This window comes from Gouania willdenowi, chromosome 13 (genome assembly GCF_900634775.1).
Source record: "Gouania willdenowi chromosome 13, fGouWil2.1, whole genome shotgun sequence".
NCBI classification, from domain to species: domain Eukaryota; kingdom Metazoa; phylum Chordata; class Actinopteri; order Blenniiformes; family Gobiesocidae; genus Gouania; species Gouania willdenowi.
Window position 1 is genome coordinate 6,940,519 of NC_041056.1, and position 24,165 is coordinate 6,964,683.

The 24,165-nt window shown below is 37.1% G+C and overlaps 1 protein-coding gene across 1 annotated transcript in view; it reads right to left on the bottom strand.

Annotated features, from left to right (window-relative positions):
* The window catches only part of gbe1b (glucan (1,4-alpha-), branching enzyme 1b), a 144,262-nt gene that overhangs the window by 36,256 nt on the left and 83,841 nt on the right, over nucleotides 1–24,165 (bottom strand). Inside the window, exon 13 of the mRNA XM_028464627.1 lies at nucleotides 7,487–7,671. Coding sequence (XP_028320428.1) covers nucleotides 7,487–7,671 — 185 coding nt within the window. The remainder of the gene's footprint in view (nucleotides 1–7,486; nucleotides 7,672–24,165) is intronic.

The window sequence follows — 24,165 nt, forward strand, 5'->3', positions numbered from 1 at the left end:
CAGCAATGAAGGTTGAATCAGCCTTGGAAGCTGGTGCTACTAATTCCTAGAAGTTTTCTTGGTTACTTCCAACCCCCTCTGTCTGCATAAAAGCAGTGTTGGAACACACTGTGGTACCAGACCCTCATGAGAATCAGGTGAACAGTATTGTTCATGAATTCCATGATTTATTTTCCAACTCAAATTGCTTTCATTTCAGAGTGTAATGACACAATAAACTGAATAATTTTCAGTAAAAAACTGGAAAAAGTGTGGTGTTCTAAAACTTTTGACAGGTAGTGGATATGACAATAGAGTATAATGTATAGTCTATATTAAACCGCAGTGTTTGTTTTACTTGTGAGATAGTTTGAGAGGGAGGAGCTAACATTCTTATGAAGGGGAGGAGGAGCTAGGATTGTCAGGAGGAGGAGTTTCTGCTCGCTGACATCACCGAGCGGAGAAAATCCAACTCGCTCGTTTGGAACTGACTTTTTTTTACAAAATGTGGAATAACAACTTTGGCCCTGAGGCTAAATATCACTGGAGCAAAACCATTAGAAAGTTACCTTTTCATAATACTGCCCCTTTAAAAAACACACAACACAGCTCTGAGTGAAACTGCGCCAAGTATTGAGAGCAGAGTGAATTTCTTTTTTAGGATGTCAACTATAAGAACAGAGCTGAAATCCAATATTTTTTCCTTGGCTGTGATTCTCCACACAGCAGTTGAACATCATCTGTTTACGTGAAAGCTGGATTATAAAGATAGCAGATATCACCATCTTAAGTCCTATTCGCACAGGAATAGTTTTACCTCGGGACCTCATGCGATTTGAAATAATTGCGGAGAATCTCTGTGATGTTAATCCCGTGCGAATCAGCCATGTCAGTAATTTGTGTAAAGTAAAAATTCCTATATTTTGCTAAACTCCGAGGTCCATTGATGATACTAATCCAATGCGAATAGGTCTCTCTGCATATATGCTCATAATCGATTTCCATACGAGGTAAACTCAAACCGTGACACTGGGACGCATGTTTATTTACTTTTGGCAAAGAATGGAGGCTGCATTGGAGTGTTTAGAGCAGGAGCAATATCAGAAGCAAATGGTAGATAACGTCCTGCTTTGCACTGTGTGGTGAGAATCTTTTTTTTCTGTTTGTAGCCTTCTATTTAATACAGCTGGCTAGCGCTAGCAGTAACACAGCACCGAACTGTGGTCAAAAGCCTGCAACGTTGTTTCAACATCAACTCACAGTCACACACTGTTCCACGTTTTCAGATGTCCGTAAATTTCAGCAAAATCTCGACTATCCCGTGCGAATGTGCCACATAAAAATTAGACGTTGGGGGGTCATTTAGTTATTACATGTGGTCCCTAGGTAAAAATAATTCCATGTGAATAGGGCTTTACATGACAAAGACAGCTACTTTATTTACTAATGATAAATAATACAAGCATTTTTGGTTTGATTGTCATGGTTGGTCTGTGCACAGCAGTGTGCACTTGTTAATTGTTTACCAACTATTGGAAACCACAGTTGGTCTCTTCACACCTCACAGATCTTTAAAGAAAACTCCACAGAGTGAAGACAGTATAAGTGAGTATTTATTTTACCTGAGACAGCTGGAGACAAATCATTTCCTTCTGCTCCTTAGTTTAACTGTAAAATACTTTAATGCTCCCACCCCAGTGAGATACTGAACCCTCGGATGTTCCTACAGAGAACATTTACCTTGGTAAAGTCCCTGAATAAAAGCTCCAGAGATGATTCAGACACATCTGGTTATCACTGCACAATCTCGTAACTTCTGTGAGCGATAGTTCTGTCTCCACAGCACCAATAAGGATCTTCTGTATCAGCTGCTGAGGACACAAAGCGCCCCAAGTGTCCCTTTAATTCACTTTAATGCCACATCTCTAACTTGTTGATGAATGTTTCCACAGTAACAGGAAGAAAAGCTTTAACCTCTTCGAAACCTGAAATTCTTAGTCAAGAGCGTCACACTGTCCAACACTGATTTAGATTCTAAATTTTACTTTCAAACAACACATATTTGTCTCGGAGCGCCGTTATGATCCAATATGCCATATATATTTAATGTGTCTGACTGCATATTCACCAATCTGCTCCATTCACTTGAAAAATGCAACAAATTTAGGCCTTTATGTCTGTAGAGATGCTGTGTTGTGTTGTGTTGTGAGTTCTTTGATGTTTCAGGATCATAAATGGAGAATCAAATGCACCTCAGACTGACACGAGGTGTTTTGTAAAGAACATAAAATATTAGCATCCATAAATATTGGAAAAGGCAGACTTTCGATTCCAACAGACGGCTTTAGAAGAAATGTTTACTTATTTAGTTCTTCATTTTCTACTTTAAAAAATCTTGACAAAAATAAAAAATCTTCTTGAATGCATTAAAATATGATACATATCAATTATCTAATTATTGTATCACTCCTTGTTGCATTTATAAAGCACATGTGTCAAACTCAAGGCCTGGGGGCCAAATCCAGCTCTTCAGAGCATCCAATTCGGCCCTTAAAAGACAGGAAAAACATTAATTATTGTGTAAATTACCAAATATTTCAGTTGTATAATATCTCAAATTCATAAATTCAATGAAACTGCACAATATTTTTAGGGGCTTCAAGTTTTCCCATACTTATATCATACCTATATGTGTGTGTGTGTGTGTGTGCGTGTGTGTGTGTAGGGGAGAGACACTAGTATCACGTCCTTCCTCCGCCATGTCTTCTTCACAACATACGAAGCGCACGTTGCACGCTGCGCTTGCGTAGGGAGACTGATAAAGTGTGTCACGAGTTTTCCACACCGTGGTTATCGACCGCAGCGATTACCATGGTAATTAAAACATAAACGGTAACTTCACCGTCAGAAATTTTACCGTGATATCGGTAACCGTTACACCCCTAATTATTAACCAATGGGTTACATACATGTTAACCCCTAAACATAAGAATATTCTACAATAGAATAAATAAATTACAAAATAAATTAAAAAACTGAAAAATAACATCAGTAAATCTAATAAGACAATATACAGTAGTCCCTCGTTTATCGCAGGGGTTACGTTTTAAAAATAACCCGCAATAGGCGAAATCCGTGAAGTAGTCAGCTTTATTTTTCACTATTATTATACATGTTTTAAGGCTGTAAAAACCCCTCCAATTAACATTTCGCTTTTGTTTAAACACTCTCACAGTTCAAACCTTCGTAGATTTTAAAACATAAACCTGTTTTCAAACATACAGGACTTCAGAGTCACACTGCTAGCAATCAGACATTGATGTCGAATGCATTCAGAGTCTTTGTTGACAATGACGTCACACCAACACGGACACTGGTCTGTTCACCCATTCAATCATGGAGTAGAAGCTGTGTGTGACCACCTGGAGCTGTATGACACGGCCTTTATAACCGGGACCAGACTAGGAAGGATTTGGCGTGGAGGAGAATCAGCGAGGAGTTGGTAGTAGCAGGTAAAAGTTCTCTCTGTAGCACTGAGCTAGGATAGCATTAGCCGCTAATTGCACCGGCTTTTTTCACTGGTGGTTTATGTTTATGAGAGGAGAAAAAGGAGCGCAGCTCCTAGCTTCAGCAGGCAGTGAAACTCACCGAGTTGGATGTGTCACAGGTGGACGGTGGGTGAACGCAGCATTAGCCAATCAGTTCACAGAACACAATGTGCGTTCATACGCTGTAAAAAAATGCACCTAAAATCTGCAAAAACACAGAGGCCGCGAAAGGTGAACCGCGTTATAGAGAGGGACTACTATAAATATTTCCGAGATTTTAGGTGCAGGCTGATATAAGTATTGGCTTGGGACACCCTTAATTATTAGATACTTAATTATTCATTCTATGCTATTCAGTGTTAGGCTACTTTAAATACTTGTTTCCTAAATTATAGGGGTCTTTGGCAATGATTGATCGTGATTGTTTTTCATTGAGTTTGTCAAAAACTCAACATAAAATCAATTAAAGGCACGTGAAGTCTTCTTACTGAAGGACTTTCAAAGATTTTAGAGCATTTCCCTTCATAATAAAGTACCATAACCGCAGCCTGAGGAAGTGCAAATCATTCAATGTTTTTTTTTTTTCACTTTTGCGATGTTACCTGTTGAGATCATGATATAGTTTATAATGACCTAATTCTGAATTGTCACTACTACATTTAGTTCAGAATCGTTATAGCTATAGAGAACAGTTATATTTCAAAGAAAAACACAATTAGGCCACATTGTTTGTATTCGATGCCGAGTTGCCGTCGTCTACGCAGATTTGCATTTAAAACAAAAAGCAGGAGCCAAGAAACACAGCAACAATGAGCACAGACGCCAAATCCATTTCTCTTCCCTGCCAGTCGCGTCCTTTGGGATCTGATTTGCCTCCCGTTTCCCCAGAAGGAGGCAACGGGAACCAGCCAGACTGTGCTCTCCCTTTGTCTTACCTCCAAAGCTCCGTCTCATCCTGCTCTAAAGGAAGTAGCGGCTTCCAGGAGGAAGAACACACTTTTGACTGATAGACCAATATGCAGGAATTATCCGTGTGAACCGCGGCTCGTCTTTAATTATGCTCTCTGATATTTTTCACAGCCAGCTACGTTTTGTCAGTCAGCTGAGGGATATCGGAGGGTCACTGTCTAACTGTAACACGGGGGACGGAGCTTCATTCTGACGACTGAATCCAAGACATAGAACGAAAGGTTTTCTAATTAACACACATGATTAACTTGAAAACCTTTGTCTGTTTGACCGTACTCAATTCACTTCAGTCACATCAACTTCCTTCCAGAAACCACTGTTAATTCTGTTGATTAAATATTTGATTTAGTCACCTACATTTTTTAAATGACAATAACGAAACTATGACCGTGTCGGAAATGTCATGTTAACGTACTACTCATACCAAGTTTGGCGTCAAAATGAGTATTTAGTGAGTTCACATTATAGTAGTATGATTGAGTGCACGAGAGATACCCAGATGTATACTATATCAGGACATTTTTGAAGTATGCATGTTGGACACACTAGTCATACTCAACTGTCCCATGATGCATTGAGAGCGGAATGTAAAATCATCCTTAGACCAGCTTCCAACATCCCTCTTTTCAAAACAAAACCATCTCTTCTTGTCTTCCATTAGTTTTTAACACTTTTGTAAATAGGGCTCTTGTTTTGAAATTAACAGGAAGTTTTGTCAGCAGCACAATGGCGAGTCTCAGAAAATCTCCGAAATGTCCGAATGAAATGTGTTTCTGTGAGTTTTATGGATTAAATGAACACATGTTGATATTCTACTTGGTCACTTTCTCACTTCAAATGTTTTCAGAACTTTCAAAGGTGGAGAATCAACAGAGATATTTAGCCTCAGTGTGATTCAGGTTTTTGTCGTTGTAGGTTCCAAATGCATCTTGGGAAACTTGGAAGTATACTTTAGTGGGAACACTAATCATCCTAATAATATTTATAGTATACAGACAGTATATACTCATTGAGTTTGTAGCGCATAGTACGGAGTGTGACATTTCAAACATGTGAACAAAAAAGACATCAAAGTATTCTTTATTTTGATATAGGATGAAAACCAATCAGAACAAAGTTACTTCTTTGGAAGGTATCCAATCAAAACGTCTTTTGTTGCCTGGAAGGCGGGATAAGCCGGTAAGCGATCCAATAGGAACTAATCTGATAGTGTTTGTGGACGTAAGACGGCTCATGTGGTCTCACACATCGATCAGATCAACTCTGTGTGTATTTACAAACATTAATAGCATCTCAAATCAAGTTGATAATGATAATTGAAGCTTTTAACTATATTAATAGATTTAATTCACTAAAACTAGACTATAGCTGAAATAGTCCTGAGAACTAAGTTTTGACTAAAACTAAGTTGCAGTTCTAGTCAAAAGACTATGACTAAAACTAAATCAAAATTTGCTGTCAAAATCAACACAAATATTAAGCAGTTTAACCTTTTCCCCATAGGGTTAGACATCAGATATAAAACAGCTAAAAACCTATTTATTCAGTCTGGCTTTCATGCAGTGATTTACCATTTTTATACTTTTAATTATTTGATATGTTAAATCTTATGTTATTGTTGTGTGAAGGGGCCCAAACCTGCAGATAGGAGAAAGTGAGAAACATTTATGGGCAGAAAGTTAGGCTTGATCACCCTGTAGCAGGCCACCTTTGATGAGGGTGTCGAGTGTACCCCCATTACTGTTTTATGCACATTCACACTTTATATTCTATAAATTCCTGAGTTCTCTGCTTTGTTTTTTTTTTAAATCTCTGACTCCATTCTTGTTTGTCATCTTTTTGATTATTCTATCAAATTAATTCAGTGTACGTTAATCTCATTTCACCTCTGGTCAATAACTTTAGCAGAATTTAGTAAATCACTTTGGACTACAATTTAATGTTTACGAAAGGTGCCGTGAAAATGAAGTTTGATTGATTGATTGATAAACGTTAAAACATAGTTCTATTGTATTTTGTATTTGTCCTGCTAGTACATTTTCTAGTCGTGAAAGACAGTTGTGTTTCTTTACAGACATGACATTTAACTTTAGCTACTTTCCTCCTTAACACAGTGAGAGATGATGCAGCTATTTTTACACTGCATTTTATTATTATGATTAACTGGATTTAAATTTGACAAACTATAAAAATACAGTTGTTTTTTGTGTGTTTTAATAATATAAACATTTCAAAAATAAAGATTTAATCAGTGATTTCTTAAATTTAAATACTCTAAAGCTTTTTATCATTTTACTTTTTGTTAATCACTTTAGCAGAATTCTGTAAAGCACTTTGGCCTAATATTGATTTTTTACAATTCATTGATACATTCTATCAATTAATTGAATAATTAATTATATTTCTGTTTAATTTATGTGTGTCCCACACTCATATTTACATTAGTATATATACTTTGATTTATTTGTATTCATTATTATTATTTTCAATATCTTTGCACCTTATCTTTCATTTGCACATATTCTTTGTGTAGTCTTGCTCCTGTTTCTGTGTGTATAATTATTATTATTATGTTTTCTAATATGCCGCTCTTTACCGTTCTAATTACCCCTCGAGGGATTAATGAAGTATTTTCTTATTCTGATTACTGTCTGTTATTCTATTCTGTTGCTGCAACATGTGAATTTCCCCTCTGGGGACCAATAAAGGTCTATTCTATTCTATTCTATTATTCTATCTGTCCTGCTAGAACATTTTCTACTCAGGAAAGAAAGTTCTGATTCTTTGCAGTCATGACATTTAACTTTACCTAATTTTCAACTTAACACAGTGGGAGACGATGCAGCTCTATTCTCATTATGTACACATAATGAGAATAGAGCTGAGACTTGAAGGTTTGGGTTGGAGTGCGTGGTGGTGCACCGTGTGTGTGTGTGTGTGTGTGTGTGTGTGTGTGTGTGTGTGTGTGTGTGTGTGTGTGAGGTCCTTACAGGTGGAGCGGCCAGCCAGCCGTACTTATCCTCGGTGCGGTTCATGTCCCGGTCAAAGGCGTAGAGTTGATAGTAGCGGAGATGATCCATATCCACCAGGTTAAACTGCCTCCGGGCATAGTGGTAGCTCTGATTGTTGCCCTCTCTGGGGAAATCCAGCCACTCAGGATGGCCAAACTCATTTCCTGCAGCACAAAGAGTGTTATTAAAAAAATGTAGCTAATGAAGGGAAAAGCACAGGCTGTGAAGTAAACCTGGCATACACACTGCACTGCACTATATGTGTGAGCTTCTTTCCTTTTTTAAAACAACTTTTAACAAGCAAAATAAAATATGGGGATCAAACAGAGCAGCAGTCTGCGACCTTTTGATCACCTTAGCAGACGTGTGTACTCTCCATATTAAAACAGAGCCAAACACTGCTCCAGATACATCTTCCCCTGCTACGCTTCCTGTCACCCAAGAATCTGACCTTTCAGAAATTAAATTAAAGAAAAAACAAGATAACTCAAAGGACAGCCCCAAAAAAAAACTGTTTATTTGTCTTACACTGAAAATGTCCTTCCCTTGGACATGTTGATGTTTTTAATATGATATTCAATATTATATTTATATCCAAAAGAACAATGGAGTGTTTTTCATATACCAATGACATTCTACCAATTGATCAAATGTGTTCCAAATAATTAATGTTAAAAAAAAAATCATATATAAATATATATAAACCCAGAACATTTATTTGACATATTTTATCACAAAAACATACTGTGCATTCTGGACTACAAATTGCACTTGTATATTGGTCGCCGTCCAAAAATGTTCAATGTTCCTGAAAAGATGTAGGGGTGTAAGGATACACTCAACCAACAATTTCATCCTAATCCTGATTTAAAAAAAAAAAAAAAACCAAAACACTCAAATCAAAGATTGGGATGTAATGATGGATTTAAATCCTTTAAATTTGAATACATGGAGATCATATTTTGGAGAAAAAACAGATGAGTCTTTTATTTAAATTGGGAAGAATTTCTTTTTAACTAATATATTTTCTTCTTATAACCGTCTTACAAACCAAACTGTTTGAACTCATAATAAACTTAATTTATCACCATGCAAAGTTGAACAAAAATATATATACTGTATTTTAAAAACATTAAACAAAAATGTAAGAAAAGTTTGCTCATGTTCCTGGCTTGGAATTTACATCTATTTCTTAAAGTGTGTGTGTGTGTATTGGTGTGTGTGCATCGTGTGTTTGGGCTTAATTTCGATCGTCATACCACGGGCTTGAGTATTGATACACATTCTGTGCTTTATTGATTTAAAAAAAAAAAAAAAAATTAAATTTGAATTACTTTAATAATCCCTGAAGGGAAATTACATAGTCAATTTATGATATTCTTACCATATTGTTTTCAAAAAACTAACGTAAAACAGCCATTCACTGGGTTTCTGGCTAAGTGAGAAGTCAATATGTGTTCACTTCCACACTTAGTTCTTCCCACTTCAAAGTGACGTACAGTTTTGGTGCTGCCGAATGATTCAAAATTCCACAGCTAAGACGCTCCACTGTATAGGTCGCTTCTACATTTTTTATCGGAAAAAGTAGTGACTTATAGAACTTTTAGTGCAGTAAGATAGAATGTTAAATGAAAATCATAAAAAAAAAAAAAAAAACATAAAACAGAATATCCCATCATTTGAGAAAGCCTGGTCCTCCTTTTTGCATTACCTCCAAGAAAGGATTCCTCTGTGTTCCTAAACTTGTTATGGGTGAATATACTGTATGACCAGAAATTTGTATTGATGTATAGAAATTGTCTCTGTTATATTTACTAACTTGCGTCTTTTTATACATACGTCTTTGCCCATGTAATGTCCTTTTTGTACAGGTTGACTTTGCCTCCTGTATCTCCTCTGTTCTACCATCATCAAGCATTTTGGTCTCATAATTTGTTCTTTTGATATTTTTTTTTTTGCCAACAAACAATGTTTTACTATTTGCAGCAGGTACTTTAAGATACAAACCATCTGTATTGTAAAAAAAAAAAAAGACAAACATAAGCTTATAAAGTACAAGTTAGCTACGTGCACTAGGTCCAAGTTCTAAATGCTAGTCCGTGATTCACATGTAGACCCAGTGCGTAGTTTTCCTCTGAGTGTCCATAAACAAGTATGTTATGTTCGATTGTAATTAGGAGTAATTTGCCTTCAATTGTCTGTGTTTCGTTCATATGACAGGTTGTCATTGTCTTAGCTTTACTCTACAGTACCAAAAAACTGGAGTCTTGACTAACTTTCAGGCAACGAACCTGTCATTTCATGGATGAGATAATGAATCTGCCATCGGATGTCATGACGATAACCGCAAAATGACGGTGGAAACAATCAAATTCTCGGCAGAGGAATAAACACAGAGAGGAGGCAGGGGGAAGATGGGAAGAAAAGGAAAAAAGAAGGAATAAATAACTAAAAAAATAAAAATCTGAGTGATGGAATGAAGTGTAACGGACAGCCAGCTGACAGCAGATCCTGATGAAATACAGAACGTAGGAGTTAACGAAGTAGCAAAAAATAGGATGTGGATTGACGGTGGAAACGGCCCACAGCAGATCTTGTTTAGGAATTAGGGAAGGAAAGGCATGCGGGGGGGAGATGGAGGGAGGGAAGGAGAGAGAGAAAGAGGGAGGGGGCATTGTGAGGGGGAATAAACAGAACTTTTGTGATATCTTCATGAATAACAACCCCTTCTAAATAGCAAAAACCTCATACTATAGTGAAACAACCTTTTTGTACACTGATTAAAAAAGGTGGTAAACTATACGCACTGTTTATATTCAATACTGTAATTTCTCCTATCAGTGTTGTTTAAATCAGGGTCCACAAAGGTGAACATCAATGCCTAGTTTGCTAATTCAAATTGTAATAATTTGAATTACAAACATGCTAACATAAGTGTAGAGTACTGGTATATCCTACTCAAGTAGACAAATAGCTTTATTTGTCATTGCACATGTTACAGAGCAACAACATTTCATTTCAGTTTCATCCCCATCCAAGAAAATCACCCATAAAAGCAAGTAAAAGTGAGTACTTGTAATCTGTTACTAATAAATAACTAGATTAAAATGAGGGTTTACGTTATGCTTAATAACCCTATTATAAAAACCACTGTAACCAAGCATGAAGTCTATCCAGGTGCACACGAGGCTAAACATCTCGGTGTGTGAGTATGTAAACACGCGCCCCAAGTTCCAGGACTTAATGGGAGATTTTAGAGATTCCAATGTGATGTTGCAGCTGCTGTGTCACAGCCCTGACCACAGGTAGCAGCAGATTTATCAGGTGCACAGGGAGAAGCCCTCCAGCAAACAGACGCTGAAATTCTCTGTCAAGGCAAGCTGACTAAGATGTCAACCTACCATTCCAACGGACATCTTCAGAGCCAATTTTCCATTTTGAAAGCAACTTTTCCTTTTACAGGTAACTGAATAGCTTGAATGAAGACTGTAGCAACGTTGTGGCAAATGGTATGAAAAGAAGGTTTTACAAACATGTTTTTCTTTGCAAGGCAATTCATCAAATTATTTAGGAAGTTTGTAGCTTTGAAGTCTAAAACTCTTCCTTGCCTCAAATTATTCCTTGGTTTAGAATCATTAAACATGGGACCTGACGATAAACTGTCATTTGTGCCAAAAGATGGTAGTCACATGAGGTTTACCATTTGAGAGTGGCGTGGGAGCTATGTCTCAGATATGGGATGTAAATTTAGGACGCATCATCAGTAGTGTTCCTTTGAATCAGGGGTGGTTTTGGCCTTTTTAGCACTAGACACCCTCATTAAAGGTGGCCAACTACAGGGAGATCAATCCTGAGCTTGCATTCCATAACTGTTTCCCACTCTCTCCTACCTGCAGCTTTGGATCACTGTAAAATAGGACTTTTTCTAAATTATGTCATATAATTTATAAAAGAAGACCATTTTATCTGAATAAATAACTAATATGTCCAGATAAAAAAAAAAAAAAAAAAAAAATCACTTCCAATACAATACCGACATTGAAGCCTTGGTTACTGACCGATATCAATATCAATCATCACGGCTCATGCATACTTAAATTCCTATTTTTGTAGTGTGGAAGGTTAGAAAAGGCTTGATGAAGTGATATTACTCAAACAGAGAACAATAGTCAGAAACTGTAGGTTTGAGGAAAAACTTGCCCATTCCTTTTTAACCAATGGGATGCATTTATTTTAAACTTAAACATAAGAATATTCCACAGTTGAACAAAAATAAATAAATAAATAGAAGATCCTGAAAAATAACCTCAATAAATCCAATGAAAAACATTACATATTATAGATTTCAGATGCAGACTGATATAATCCAATACCGGGTAATTCAATGTCATTTCAACAAATGGCCCAAACACTGTAGTCTAAAATACTTCAGAATTTTTTACCAATTGTTCTGTGATTATTCAACAGACTCACTATGAATTTTTAGTTTGATTGGATGAAAACTTTTTGAGATATGGCCAATTTAGTGAGGGGAGTTTTTTTTTCTTCCATTTTCAGCTTCCAATATCTCAATAACAACATCCTATAAGACACTGAAATTTGGCACAGTTATACAGCTCCACCTACTCTCTCAGACTATACAAAATATCTGCTATACATCCGATCTGGTGGACATGCCAGCCCCTCAAACATGTTTGGACCTTCAGTAATCAACTTTGCATATGTCTCAGCTCCCTGTAATTTGATCAGCTTTGAGCTATGAACATAGACTGTTCAAATACCTAATGATTAGTCCGATATATGCATTAGTTCTTGGGAGTCTCTTGAAAGCCGAAAAAAAAAAAAAAAAAAAAAAATACTGTTTTTACTATTTTCATTGAAAGCTTAAACAATAAAAGCATTGGCATTTGCACTGCTGGGTTGAAGTACTGGTGACACCATGGACACCATTAGGCAGCAGAGGAAAATGTTTCAGGCCAGTGGGGCGACAGCGGTGACTGTGGACTGAGCTCCGTTGGAGGCTCCCTGTGTGACAGATTCAGACTATACATTATTGATGGGGTACGTGGTGCTATATCACCTCTTCTTTTTGGCCAGAGCTTAGCCTTCCACAGTGATTTACGACTTGATTTCAAGGCAGAGTGTTGCGTGTTTTCTTTTTTTCTACATTCTACGAGGATGACAAGTTGAGCTCACATCATTAAGTCCAATGAAATTTGAGAAACGTAGGGTACTTAATGGCTAATTTCAGGGTGTCGTTCGTATTCATGGCAGGAGAAATGCGTCAATTGAAAGCGACTAAAGAGGGAGGAGAAAAGAGACAATCCCTCTCTCCACATCCAGATAGACCTTCACTCAGGATGTTCAATATATTATTTACTATTTTGGTAGCTTTGCTGAGTGAGTCGATATCCTCAGTATTTTGGGGGTTGCTCCATTTCCAGATTGACTTTCAACAGTCCCAAGAGAGCGCCTGTGTCTTGCATGCTGTTGCATACTTGATGTGTAGGTGGAATGTGAGTAGCCACAAAAGCGAAGAGAACTCTTTTTTCTTTTGCGGTGAGAAATAAGAGAGAAATGAATCATTGTGGTGGCAGGCAATGCACGATTTGGACTGCATAAAAGACATCAAAGGGGCGGTTTGTACTTCAAATACCAAAACATCAGCACCACAAAGGAGCGGACTAGCAACGCTTCACGCCAGCATTCACTGGGCCATGAATGGTACATGAGGAGCATCTGTTGAAGCGAGAATAGGAATTAAAATCACAAAAGCTCTTAGGAAAAGGCATTTCTTGTTATCAAAAAACTATGGTATTTTGACCTTAAGAACGGCATGTATTGTATTTGGAAGCCTGCAATACTAAAGATTCAAGAAGGCGTTTCAAATCAAAAGTAAACTTTATCTTTTTCACGGATTTCAATGACATTTACAAGCATTGGGAAAACTCCAGGTTCCGTGATTTCTAGACAGCCCAAAATAAATGACATCATCCCCTCCTTTCTTTCAGCCCGCCTTCATTCACACATACTTGCTTTTTGGCTCTTTACGCGTGGTGGGCGTGTCAGCAGCCTGGACCGGAGAATACGCGTAGAAGAGAAACTTCTGTAGGCGCGCAAAAAAGTGCTTAAGTCCAGACGGGAGAATAAAGCCCATAGAACACAAAGGCAAGGCAAATTTATTTGTATAGCGCATTTCATACTCAAGGCAACTCAATGTGCTTTACATGATAAAACATTCAATTGTTTAAAATCAATAAGAACATTTAAAATCATCAGTAAAATCAATAAAAATCATCAGTAAAATCAATTAAAATCATCAGTAAAATCAATTAAAATCACCAGTAAAATCAATTAAAATCATCAACAAACACATGACCAAAAATCTCTCTCTCAATCATATGCAGTAGAGAAAAAAAGTGTCTTTAACTTTGATTTAAAAATGTTCACATGTGATGCTGACTTCAGCTCTGCTGGCAGTTTGTTCCACTTCTTTGCAGCATAACAACTAAAAGCAGCATCACCATGTTTACTGTGAGCTCTGGGCTCCACTATCTGACCTGTGTCCATAGATCTGAGAGACCTGCTGGGTTCATACCTGACTAACATGTCACTGATGTATTCTGGACCAAACACATTCACAGATTTATACACCAGCAGCAGAACTTTAAAGTCTATTCTGAGGCTGACTGGGAGCCAGTGTAAAGACTTTAAAACTGGAGTAATGTGTTCTGACCTCTTTGTTCTGGTTAAGACCTGAGCTGCAGCGTTCTGAACCAGCTGTAGCTGTTTGATGCTCTTTTGGGGGATTCCTGTCAGAAGACCATTACAATAGTCCAGTCTGCTGGAGATAAAAGCATGGACCAGTTTCTCCTGATCTTTCTGAGTCATTAAACCTTTAGGTTTAGGTGTTCTTTAGGTGGTAGAAGCTGTTTTTGTCATAGATTTGATCTGACTGCTGAATGTAAGATCTGAGTCAATCAGAACACCAAGGTTTTTGACTTGGTCTTTAGCTTTTAAAGATCGAGACTCAAGATAATTGACAGAGGCGTCAATTCATGCGTCTAAAACTAAAACCAAATCACCAAATAAAAAGAAAATTTGTATTGTATCAAGTTTTTTTTTTTTAAACATCAAACTAGAACAGACGACACAGCCTAAATTCAACATATGGACATTCTTTTTCAACAATGTTAGCATGTCAACATTTTCTGGCATTTGCGCAAAATCTCAAGAAAAACATGTAATGGAAACACCGGAATTTCAAAAAAACACTCAAATATCGCTGAAAAGTTTTTACGCTTTCATGAGGAGTTTTTTCAGGTGTTTCGATATTGAAATAAAACACAAAAGTGCAATGGAAACACTTTTTACACAACGTGATGTACCTGGTCACATGACCACTTCTCTCTGAGAAAATGTGGCGCGGTACGTGTAGACAAAAGAGGAGAATGAGACTTTTTTTTAGCAATTTATCCTTAATTTATCCCTTATCCTTTATATTTATATTTATCATTATTATTATTATTGTTTCTGGTTTGTTTTATTTTCTCTTCTGCTATTCTTCGCACCAACTGCAAAGTAAAAATTCCTTCTGCTGTTTTTTAACTGTACTTGGCGAATGAAAACCTTTTTGATCCTGATTCTGAAAGTGTTATAAAGATTTCATGAGTGTTACGAGGCTTCTGCCTAAAACAACCTTCAATTGAAATGCGTTCAAAGCACAATTATAATATCAAATTTTAGAAATGTTGCTTTTATTTTGTGGAAAACTGTAATGAAAACACAGCATGTGTCTCCTGCAGTTTGCTTAGGACAGATGTAGCAGGGATTAATACTGTGGTATATCATTATAGGAGATATAATTGCACCTTTATTAATAAGTCACCAACGGATAGCAGAGAAAATTGGTCACTTCTGCTTATATCTTTAATTAGATCTTGACATTGTTTGAGTCACAAGTGCATTAGATGAAAAATTATGAAAAACTGTTTATACAAGATAAAAGCAGAAAATGTGTTTCATTGTTTTCTATGTGAAATTTTCTTCCTTTTTCTGTTTGTAAAAAACTTGTATGTTCATTGCTTATATACGTTTGTTGTAATTTCAATTGTTGGTACTAGTTAATGTGCTTGTGCCAATGCCTGACCATCATTTCAAGATAACCACTAAACCAAAACCCTTTAATATGGACGACAAAGGAAACATTTCTTTAAAAAGTCTTAGTTATCAGCAGTTACGGTAATGAGAAATTAATTCTTTCTGAATTCAGGAAAAAAACATCCTCAAAACTTTAAAAACTTATTCTTTGGTTTAATGAGTAAAATTTATCTTTCAACTAAACAACAAAGCCTCAATTTTAGGAAAAAAGTAGTGCTAATATTCTGCTGAGGAGGAAATAACATCTTTCAATTAAGTATTGAAATTTGGCAGAATACATTTGCCTAACTGCTCATTTTATTGTGCAAGAGAGGAAAATGAAGAATATAAAAATAAAATAAAAAATAAACATTTAAAAAGTGAAAACCAATGATTGACTTTGGTAAAGTTACTGCGTGGATGAACTTTGAAAATATAAGTGTGAAAAAGAGGCAGGTGTGAATTAGGAGAGAATATTTAAAAATGAAAAATGAAGCAAAAGGTGACTCTGGAACATTTTAGTGTGAATAAATGAAGAAAAACTTTAGCTTACAGTTAGGAGTGTGACACTACACTACTCAGCCACACCAACACTGAAACACTTCTACTTTGATGGGGTTTATTTGTTCATATAAGACACTTTCCCTTGGCAGCAGTGAAACAGTGAAGTTGTTCATGGGTTGCAACTTTTATAGTGATAACATCCTAAATGAGCAAACTTTGACATATGTGCTTCAACTTTGGGAAGCCCGCCTTAGAATACAAACATTAAGTTGGAAAAAACATCAACGCTCCTCACATTAAAATGCAAGAAGAAGAAGAGCATGGCAAGTGTACACCAATTTAAAACAGAACCCTAAGCAAAAAAAGCAATGAGCTAAAAATGTGTTTCTAACAAAAAATGTCAACAATGTGCACCACTCTAGCACTTATGTGCATAATATAGCCTAATAACAAATCAGTGGCTTTACGAAAACAAGACAAATTAAGTCGTCAAGTTCCTTTGTCCAGACATGCTTTATTCCTGGACCTAAACCTCTAAAGCAGAGATGGGTAAGTTTTATCACAGCAGGGCCACAAAAATGTGACTGTCAGATCCGAGGGCCACTATATTAACTAGGGCTGTCACTTTAACGCGTTGATTGTGATTAATTAATTATAGGAAAAAATAACGCGCTTAAAAAATGAACGCCGTTAATCACTTCTTTATTGTTAGCACTCCAAACAGCGCATTTTAAGAGTTTCCGGTATACCCATAATACTGATGCTAAGGCTATGATAACAAGACGGGAGACTGTCGAGCTGCTCAGCTTCGTTTGTGTTAATTTTGGCCAAAATAGAAACACCGGATGGAAAACTAAAGCCTAGTTGTGTGCAAATTGTGCAAGAAAGTGTTTACTGATCACTGGAGCTTTTGTAGCCTCCGCTACCACCTCAATGCTAAACATGTAGCAGCTAGCACGGACACTCGGACAGTGCTAACTGCAACATGCTAAGAGCGTGTCTTGACTGACAAATGAATTAAACTCACTGAATAATTAAAATTTTCTGAAGGAGAGAAAAAGTAACAAGTTTGGTGTCAGAAAAGTTTTCTTACTGTTCATGATGTGCTAACTTATAGCCCTATGACGTTTTATGAATTTTTGAATTTTCTATTATTTAGAGATTGACAAAAGTACACATCAATATGACAGGTAGCCCTTGGGACTTGCCTCAAATACTACGTCTACATCTGTTTTTTTTAATCATGTGTTTTTGGAGTCGTTTTGTGTATTTTTGTTGTTGTTATGCGTGATTTTCTGTAATTTTTGTGTTTTTTCGAGTCTTTTGTGTTGTATTTCTTTCTGTTATTTGTTTTCTGTTTTTATTGTTGTTCTGTGTATTTTGGTAGTCAATTTCTGTATTTTTTAATTGTCATTTGTGCTTTTGGAGTCATTTTATGTTTTTTGTGTGCGGTTTTAGAGTCAATTTGTGTTTTTGTGTTGTAGGAGTCATTTCTGATGTCATTCTCTCTACTTATTATTTTTCTTTGTATTCTTGTCATTGTTTCTTGTATTTTTGGCCTAAATTTTGTGTATTTTTAGGTCATTTTTTGTGTTTTTGAAGTCATTTCGTGAGTTTTCTTAAGGGGCCGCACAAAATTAAAAAAGGCCACATGTGGCCCCCGGGCCACCAGTTGCCTAAACTTTCTGATTTAGCTAACACATCAACTTTAAGGACAAAATGTTTACCGTAAGCTTTGCCCATCAATGGTTTAATGCTGTAAATGAAAGTAACTTGTAATGCGCAAGTAAGGCTTCTGAGAATTTTCAAAGTTAGAAACTTTTCATGTGAATTAACGGGAAATTATGGAAATTTACAAGGAATTTACAAAATTGAAGATTAGCTATTTTCAGGGATGTTAAATAGATCTGGGAAAATATATTTTAGCATCATAATGACTCAAACAACCAGATTTCTTGCAAGTATACTTGAGAATATTGAAATCAAGCAAAGAAGGAGTCAGATGTTGAAAAAGTAAACATGGAGGATGTTGACGAGGACCAATAACTGCCTAAAGGGGTTTTGGACAGGACTTTTTTGTGGTTTTCAGAGAAAAATAAGGAGTCAGGTAGATTAGTAATATCTTATTCAACATTGATGTTGTTGTTGTGAAATAACTGATTGTTCAATCAAGTAATTTAAGTTAAAATTGCAATGCTTAAAGTGCAGTTATTGGTATGAGTTCTGCTCTTTTTGCCACTGAGAATTTCAGTTATAAAGGCATCGAGTTGCAGATCGTATTACCTTCTGCTAGTCCTAAAAAACAAAATGGGTGTTTTACTTACCAATACATCCGTTGTAATATAGAATTGTCTAACTATATCATTGTATGATTTTGCGTGGATGCTAATACATATGTTTCAGTTTAATAGTTATTTAAAATGATATTATTGAATATTCCCCAAATTCTTGTTCCTGTAAAAATTTGCCGGAAACTTTCCACCTCTTTGCATTGCAATCCTACAAGTGAGTTGCACACACATCAAATGATAGCAAAATGTTCAATATGTCTCTTTTGTCTCTTGTCGGTAAAACTCAGAATCTAGGGGTAGCATCAACAGTTTAGTGTAATAGGGTAGTTCAACACTTAGGGTGCCTGGTCCCCTGGCACCCTAAAAACCCAACCTCACTCTCCGGAGCCCCCCACTAACACTGAATGTAGAGGACTATTTCTATAGTAACTAGTTTGTAAAAAAAAGTCGTAATCAAACAAGAGGATGGAATACACTAAAAACAGTCTTATATTTTCTGCTATACATCAAATAAATGTTTCAGTGGGACTTTCTGCCTTTACTCAACCTGCAAACACACCAAACCACGTCACAACTAAGTTTCTCTAGAGATGATTGCTTTCCCTTACGTTAAATCATGACCCTATGAACACATTTAAATCTAGACTTTTCCATTAACGAGCAAGCAGCACTTGGTTATTCCTTCTCATGTTTTCCCTTTTAATGCCTGCGTTGCCATACAGAGACAGGGAGGGCCAGCTCATCCTCACACACACACACACCAATATGTATGCGCGCACAAACACAAGAGGTCAGAGAGAAAACACGGTCTGCCAGCTAATCTCTGTCCAAGACAGCACGCTGAGATACGGACCAGTGCTTTGATAAAAGCTCTTAAAAGAGATGCACTTCATTAGCTGTGGAAGTGCATCTGCCTCTTTTGCCTCTTTGCTTTCTGCTTCCCAGGGTTATTATTTTATAATGTCTAACAGAGATGATTGGTTCTCTGCAGATGCCGATTCAACAAGCCATCAAAGACTTTGATTTTGCTTTTGATGTAAGCTTTAAAGCAAAAACATTGAGCAACGCCTCCACCAGGTAATCATTTCCCGCTCCTAAACAATAACATGGCTAAGTTCCTACTCCTCTCAGAGAAGATTGCAATAAACACTATGATAATCACTCTCCTCTGCTGGCTCAGTGCTGAAACAAAACCAGATAACACAAGATGAGGAATTCTCTCTTCTGCAAATATAAAGTCATCTCAACAAATCAGGATAACTCTGATCTGGCACAAAGTAATGCAAACAGCTTAAATAATCATATGATCCAGTTACCGTAGTTTTTCAAATGTACACAAACTAACATGAGGTGTGATAATCACAGATTACTCAGGATATTTGCACAGCAGACTTCGACAAGCACCTGAATGGTTTACAATTTTCTATTAAAACTATTCAAGCAAGGTATTGTTATTGCATCTGTGATTGGAGGAAGGCACACAGAACACATGCTTTCACTTCTAGTCTCTTACAACAAGACACTTGTATGTAACAATTATCTTCAACTCCTCTTTAGTATTAGTTTTATATAACAGTATTAACTACATCGGGACAGCGAAATTTCCTCCAACACCTTCCCAAGAAGAAAACGGAAGATATCTGGATCGTCTCTGTTGAGAGGTTGATGTCAAGCGTTCTCCAGGTTTGAAGACAGCCTGGTTGATGACAGTCCAATCACTCCCACGCAACACGGGGGAAATGTGACACTGGCACGAAAATAAGTTTCACTTATTGCGTGACATTGGCATTTTTTTAATGCTGCACCACACGACTTTCAAACACTGTGTATCAATTGATACTCATTCAATAGCATCTTATTGCAATACTTGATTCAGGGTTTTGGTTATGGTTAGGTTTATGGTTAAGGTGACAGCGCCAATTAACATTTCATTCCTGTTAATGGAATACATATCATTCCCTTTAGCATGTAAAATATGTGGAAATTGTGTTGTTGTCGTACATTATGCGTCATTTCCAGGAACTTTGTGAGACTGTGCTGTCCCACAACTATCGGCACCATTTGACATTTAACTTCCAACAATTTTCCCAGTTATGTCTACAAGCAGACATTCTTTGGTTTTATTGGACAAAATCATGATCCCAGGTCTTAGTTTCCATAACATCTTCAGTAAAAATGTTATTAAGGATTTATTATGGGAGTGGTGACCTAGTGGTTAAGGAAGTAGGCTTGTAATCAGAGGGTCAACAGTTTGAATCTCACCCGGTCCACCACTGTGGGATTTTGAGCAAGTCCCTAAACCCCAATCCAACTGCTCTCCAGGCACCTGCAATTGGCAGCCCACTGCTACCCCTCGGGTTTAATGGGTAAAATGCAAAGAATAATTTCACTACGGTGATTAATAAAATATATATTATTATTAATCTGCTTTACTGCTACAGAGGGCACGGCTAGACAACGTTTAATTTTATTTATACTATGCAATGACAATAAATCAAATGTATGATCTTCATCATTATGATTATATTCTTACCTCTGCCAAGGAGGTCATGTTTGCATTTATTCAGCTCGTTTGTCTGCTTAAAATGTTGACGTTATCCTGCTTATAAAGATAGAACTTACGCCATGGAAGTGTCTCTGACATTTTGGAGGGGATCTGGATCAATATACATATTTATCAGACACTTTTCTCCAAAGCGATGTGCAACACAAGCAGTTAAGGTTAAGGGACTTGCTCAAAATCCCACAATGATGTGTCCAGGTTGGATTCGAACCGGTGACCCTCCGATTACAAGCCTGGTTCCATAACTATTACACCAATACCACCCACAGTTCCCTCTTTTTTTTTTTATGAAACTGGACTCCGTTATGTTGAGTTGGTTCTTCAATTACTCCACCAAGTTTCATCCGGATCGGGTCTGGATTGGTTCTGGATCGGTTCTGGATTGCACATTTCATTGCGATTTGAATTACGAAAAATTAAAAGATTCAGTCAAGCCTTTAAAGTGCCAATTAATCATGGTACTATAATAGGGATCACTGATGCAGATAACTGCCAATTAGGAGATGGTGCTTGGTGGAGGTTTGCTCATCCGTGTGCCTATGTGTCCTTGAGCAAGACATTGACCTCAAAGGTGCTCCCAATGAATGGCCGGTGTCTTCAATGGTGCCTCTGTCACCATTGGTGGGAAAGTGTGGAAAGCAAGTTTGGCAACACAACTTCAAACTGTGTTTCAAGTTGGAAAGCATACACAACAAGTGATGAAAAAACCCAATAATTCCATTGATAGTAGATCTGATAATGATGTGATTAATGGAGGCCAACCTATGTTTACACAGGGTGTAATGTCAGACAGCTTTTCAGTGGCCGTTTCGCATTAGTCTTCCACACAGGCCTGCATCAGATAAAAGGCCTGACAGTGACACAGTCCCTTCAGTAATTAGCAGCACAGGAAGGAGCCAAGGATCAATGGGTTTTCCAATGGTGGGATCCTGGCAACAGGAGATCAATGAGGGAATCGGAGGCGATGGAAAGGCAAGAGTCATAACACAGTGCAAAGATAAAACCTGCAGGCCAGGTTAAAAATTAGCACCTGCCACTCGCCAAATGTGAGTAAAGTTATGTTTTGGTGAGCAAAAAAATTGGTAACTCGCCATTGGCAGGTTTTTTTTTATCAAGGTTCCTACAGCTTCAGTCAAATTAAATCCAAGGGATTTTTAATACTTTTTATTGCCATTTCAAATTAAATTTAAGATGAATTTCACAGTAAACATAATTGGGGAAAAAAAAACCACCACCTCAATTACATAGGGTTAGGGTAATTTTTTTCTAGTGTCAAGTGCAGACGTGAAACTGATGGCCCCCAAAGTAAACACACAAAAATACACAAAATGACAGTAAAATACATAAAAAACCAGTCAAAATTAATCAAAAACACTCCAAAAACACAAGATGAACTACAAGAATAGCTAGAAATCTATAAAACAACAAAAATACAAAAAACAAAAACCATTATGGAAAATCTTTGTTGGACAGGCAATTTTTGTTACATTTACATTTCCCCATGTTGGTGAAAGTCCCGCTGCAAACATGTCACTGTTTTGTAATTGGTTTCGTTGTTGTGATTGCGCAATGTTACAGTCTACTTTTTAAAAAAACATGAATGTCACCATTTCTTTTGAATTGTGAGACTAATTACAATCATAAAATCATACTTATGTGTTAAAATTTAAGACTCTTGAAACACTGATTTAAGACATTCTAACTCATTCACTGCCAGCCCTTGTCAGAGCAGCCAACCCCATATTGCCAGGTGTTTTAGATGATTTTCACTGATTTTTTAAGACCCACAGATTATTTTGTACTATGACAATCTGAAATCAGATTCTGAAAGATTAGACTCTAATTTCAGAAAAAAGAATTTTGTTTCTAGCTTGTTTCATTCTTTCGTAATCAAAAAGTTGAATAGAGGCAAGTTTCACACAAAACACCAGTTTGTGACAAAAAGCTGAAAAAAATGTGTTTTTCTGAAAAAAACCTATTAGTGACTTTGAAGCAATTTGTTTTTGCTTTAGTGACACCTCAACATTGTTTTCTTTCTATAAAACTCCAAAAACAACACTGAGACCAGGCTTTTGACGGCAAAAGTATGATTATTTTGCTATCTTGGTGAGAATTGAATAGTTTTCTTACTATATTTTGGTCGTCTTCCAAGTCTCTCCCTCCATCAGTCTCCCCACACGCAACTTCCTCCTCCTCCCTGACATGCCGAGACTCACCGCTTGCCCCGTTTTTTTAATCGTTTTCTCTCACCATCACGACACTCTCAATAGTACACTTAGTTCTACACATGCTCTGGTCGAGTGTGCGCTGCAGTGAGCTGCTGGTAGCTTCAGCATCAACTCTCGTAGCGCCATTTTCTGTCTCATAAACTCCTTTCCTCTCCCTCTGAGCTCTGCCCATCACGGGTGATCTCTCATCTAAAGGTGCGCTGCTGCCACCTACATGTCACCAGTTGGTCACTACATCATGGTACAAGCTCGATATTCACAGGAGAGCTTTCGTCACACTGTCTCCTATCAACCCCAGCCATAAAAACACAATTGACGTCTATAGACGTCTTTGGCAATCAATGAGTTATTAGTTATTATTTTTAGATTAATCAATTGATTACCTTTTAAGACTTTTTATGGATCCGCGGGAACCCTGGTTATACAAAGTTTGTGGGCCGGTAAAAAATATTTTGGCGGGTACTAATTGTATACCCTGCCTGCAGGCATGATTGAATGTTTTTCACATGCTCAAATTTGATATTACTGCAAGCTCTTACTAATTCTGTGTCAGTGGTCAAACAACAAAGGTCAAATAGGCGTATTCTTCCAAAAACACAAGCCTCAAACCATAGTTTCACTCTGAAAGGGATTATGAAATTTCCATACGAGTAGGAAATATTCCTTTTTGATTCTTTCCACAGGAATTCAGTTTCAGGCGCCTGTTGCATCGTCTTCTCCCGTGAAATCAAAACTGCTGTGAAAGGTTTTCAGCTCAGTGATTTAGACTGTAAACCTGCAAGGTTATCTTAAGTCTCTTTGAGCCCTGAAAGTCAGGAAGTGAGGGCACTTTCATTTTATCCCTGCTGATGTAATGATAAAACCACTGAGGCGTTTCATTACTGCCACGCCACTCGCTGCTTTAGTGTCACCGACTCTCCAACATCCCTTACA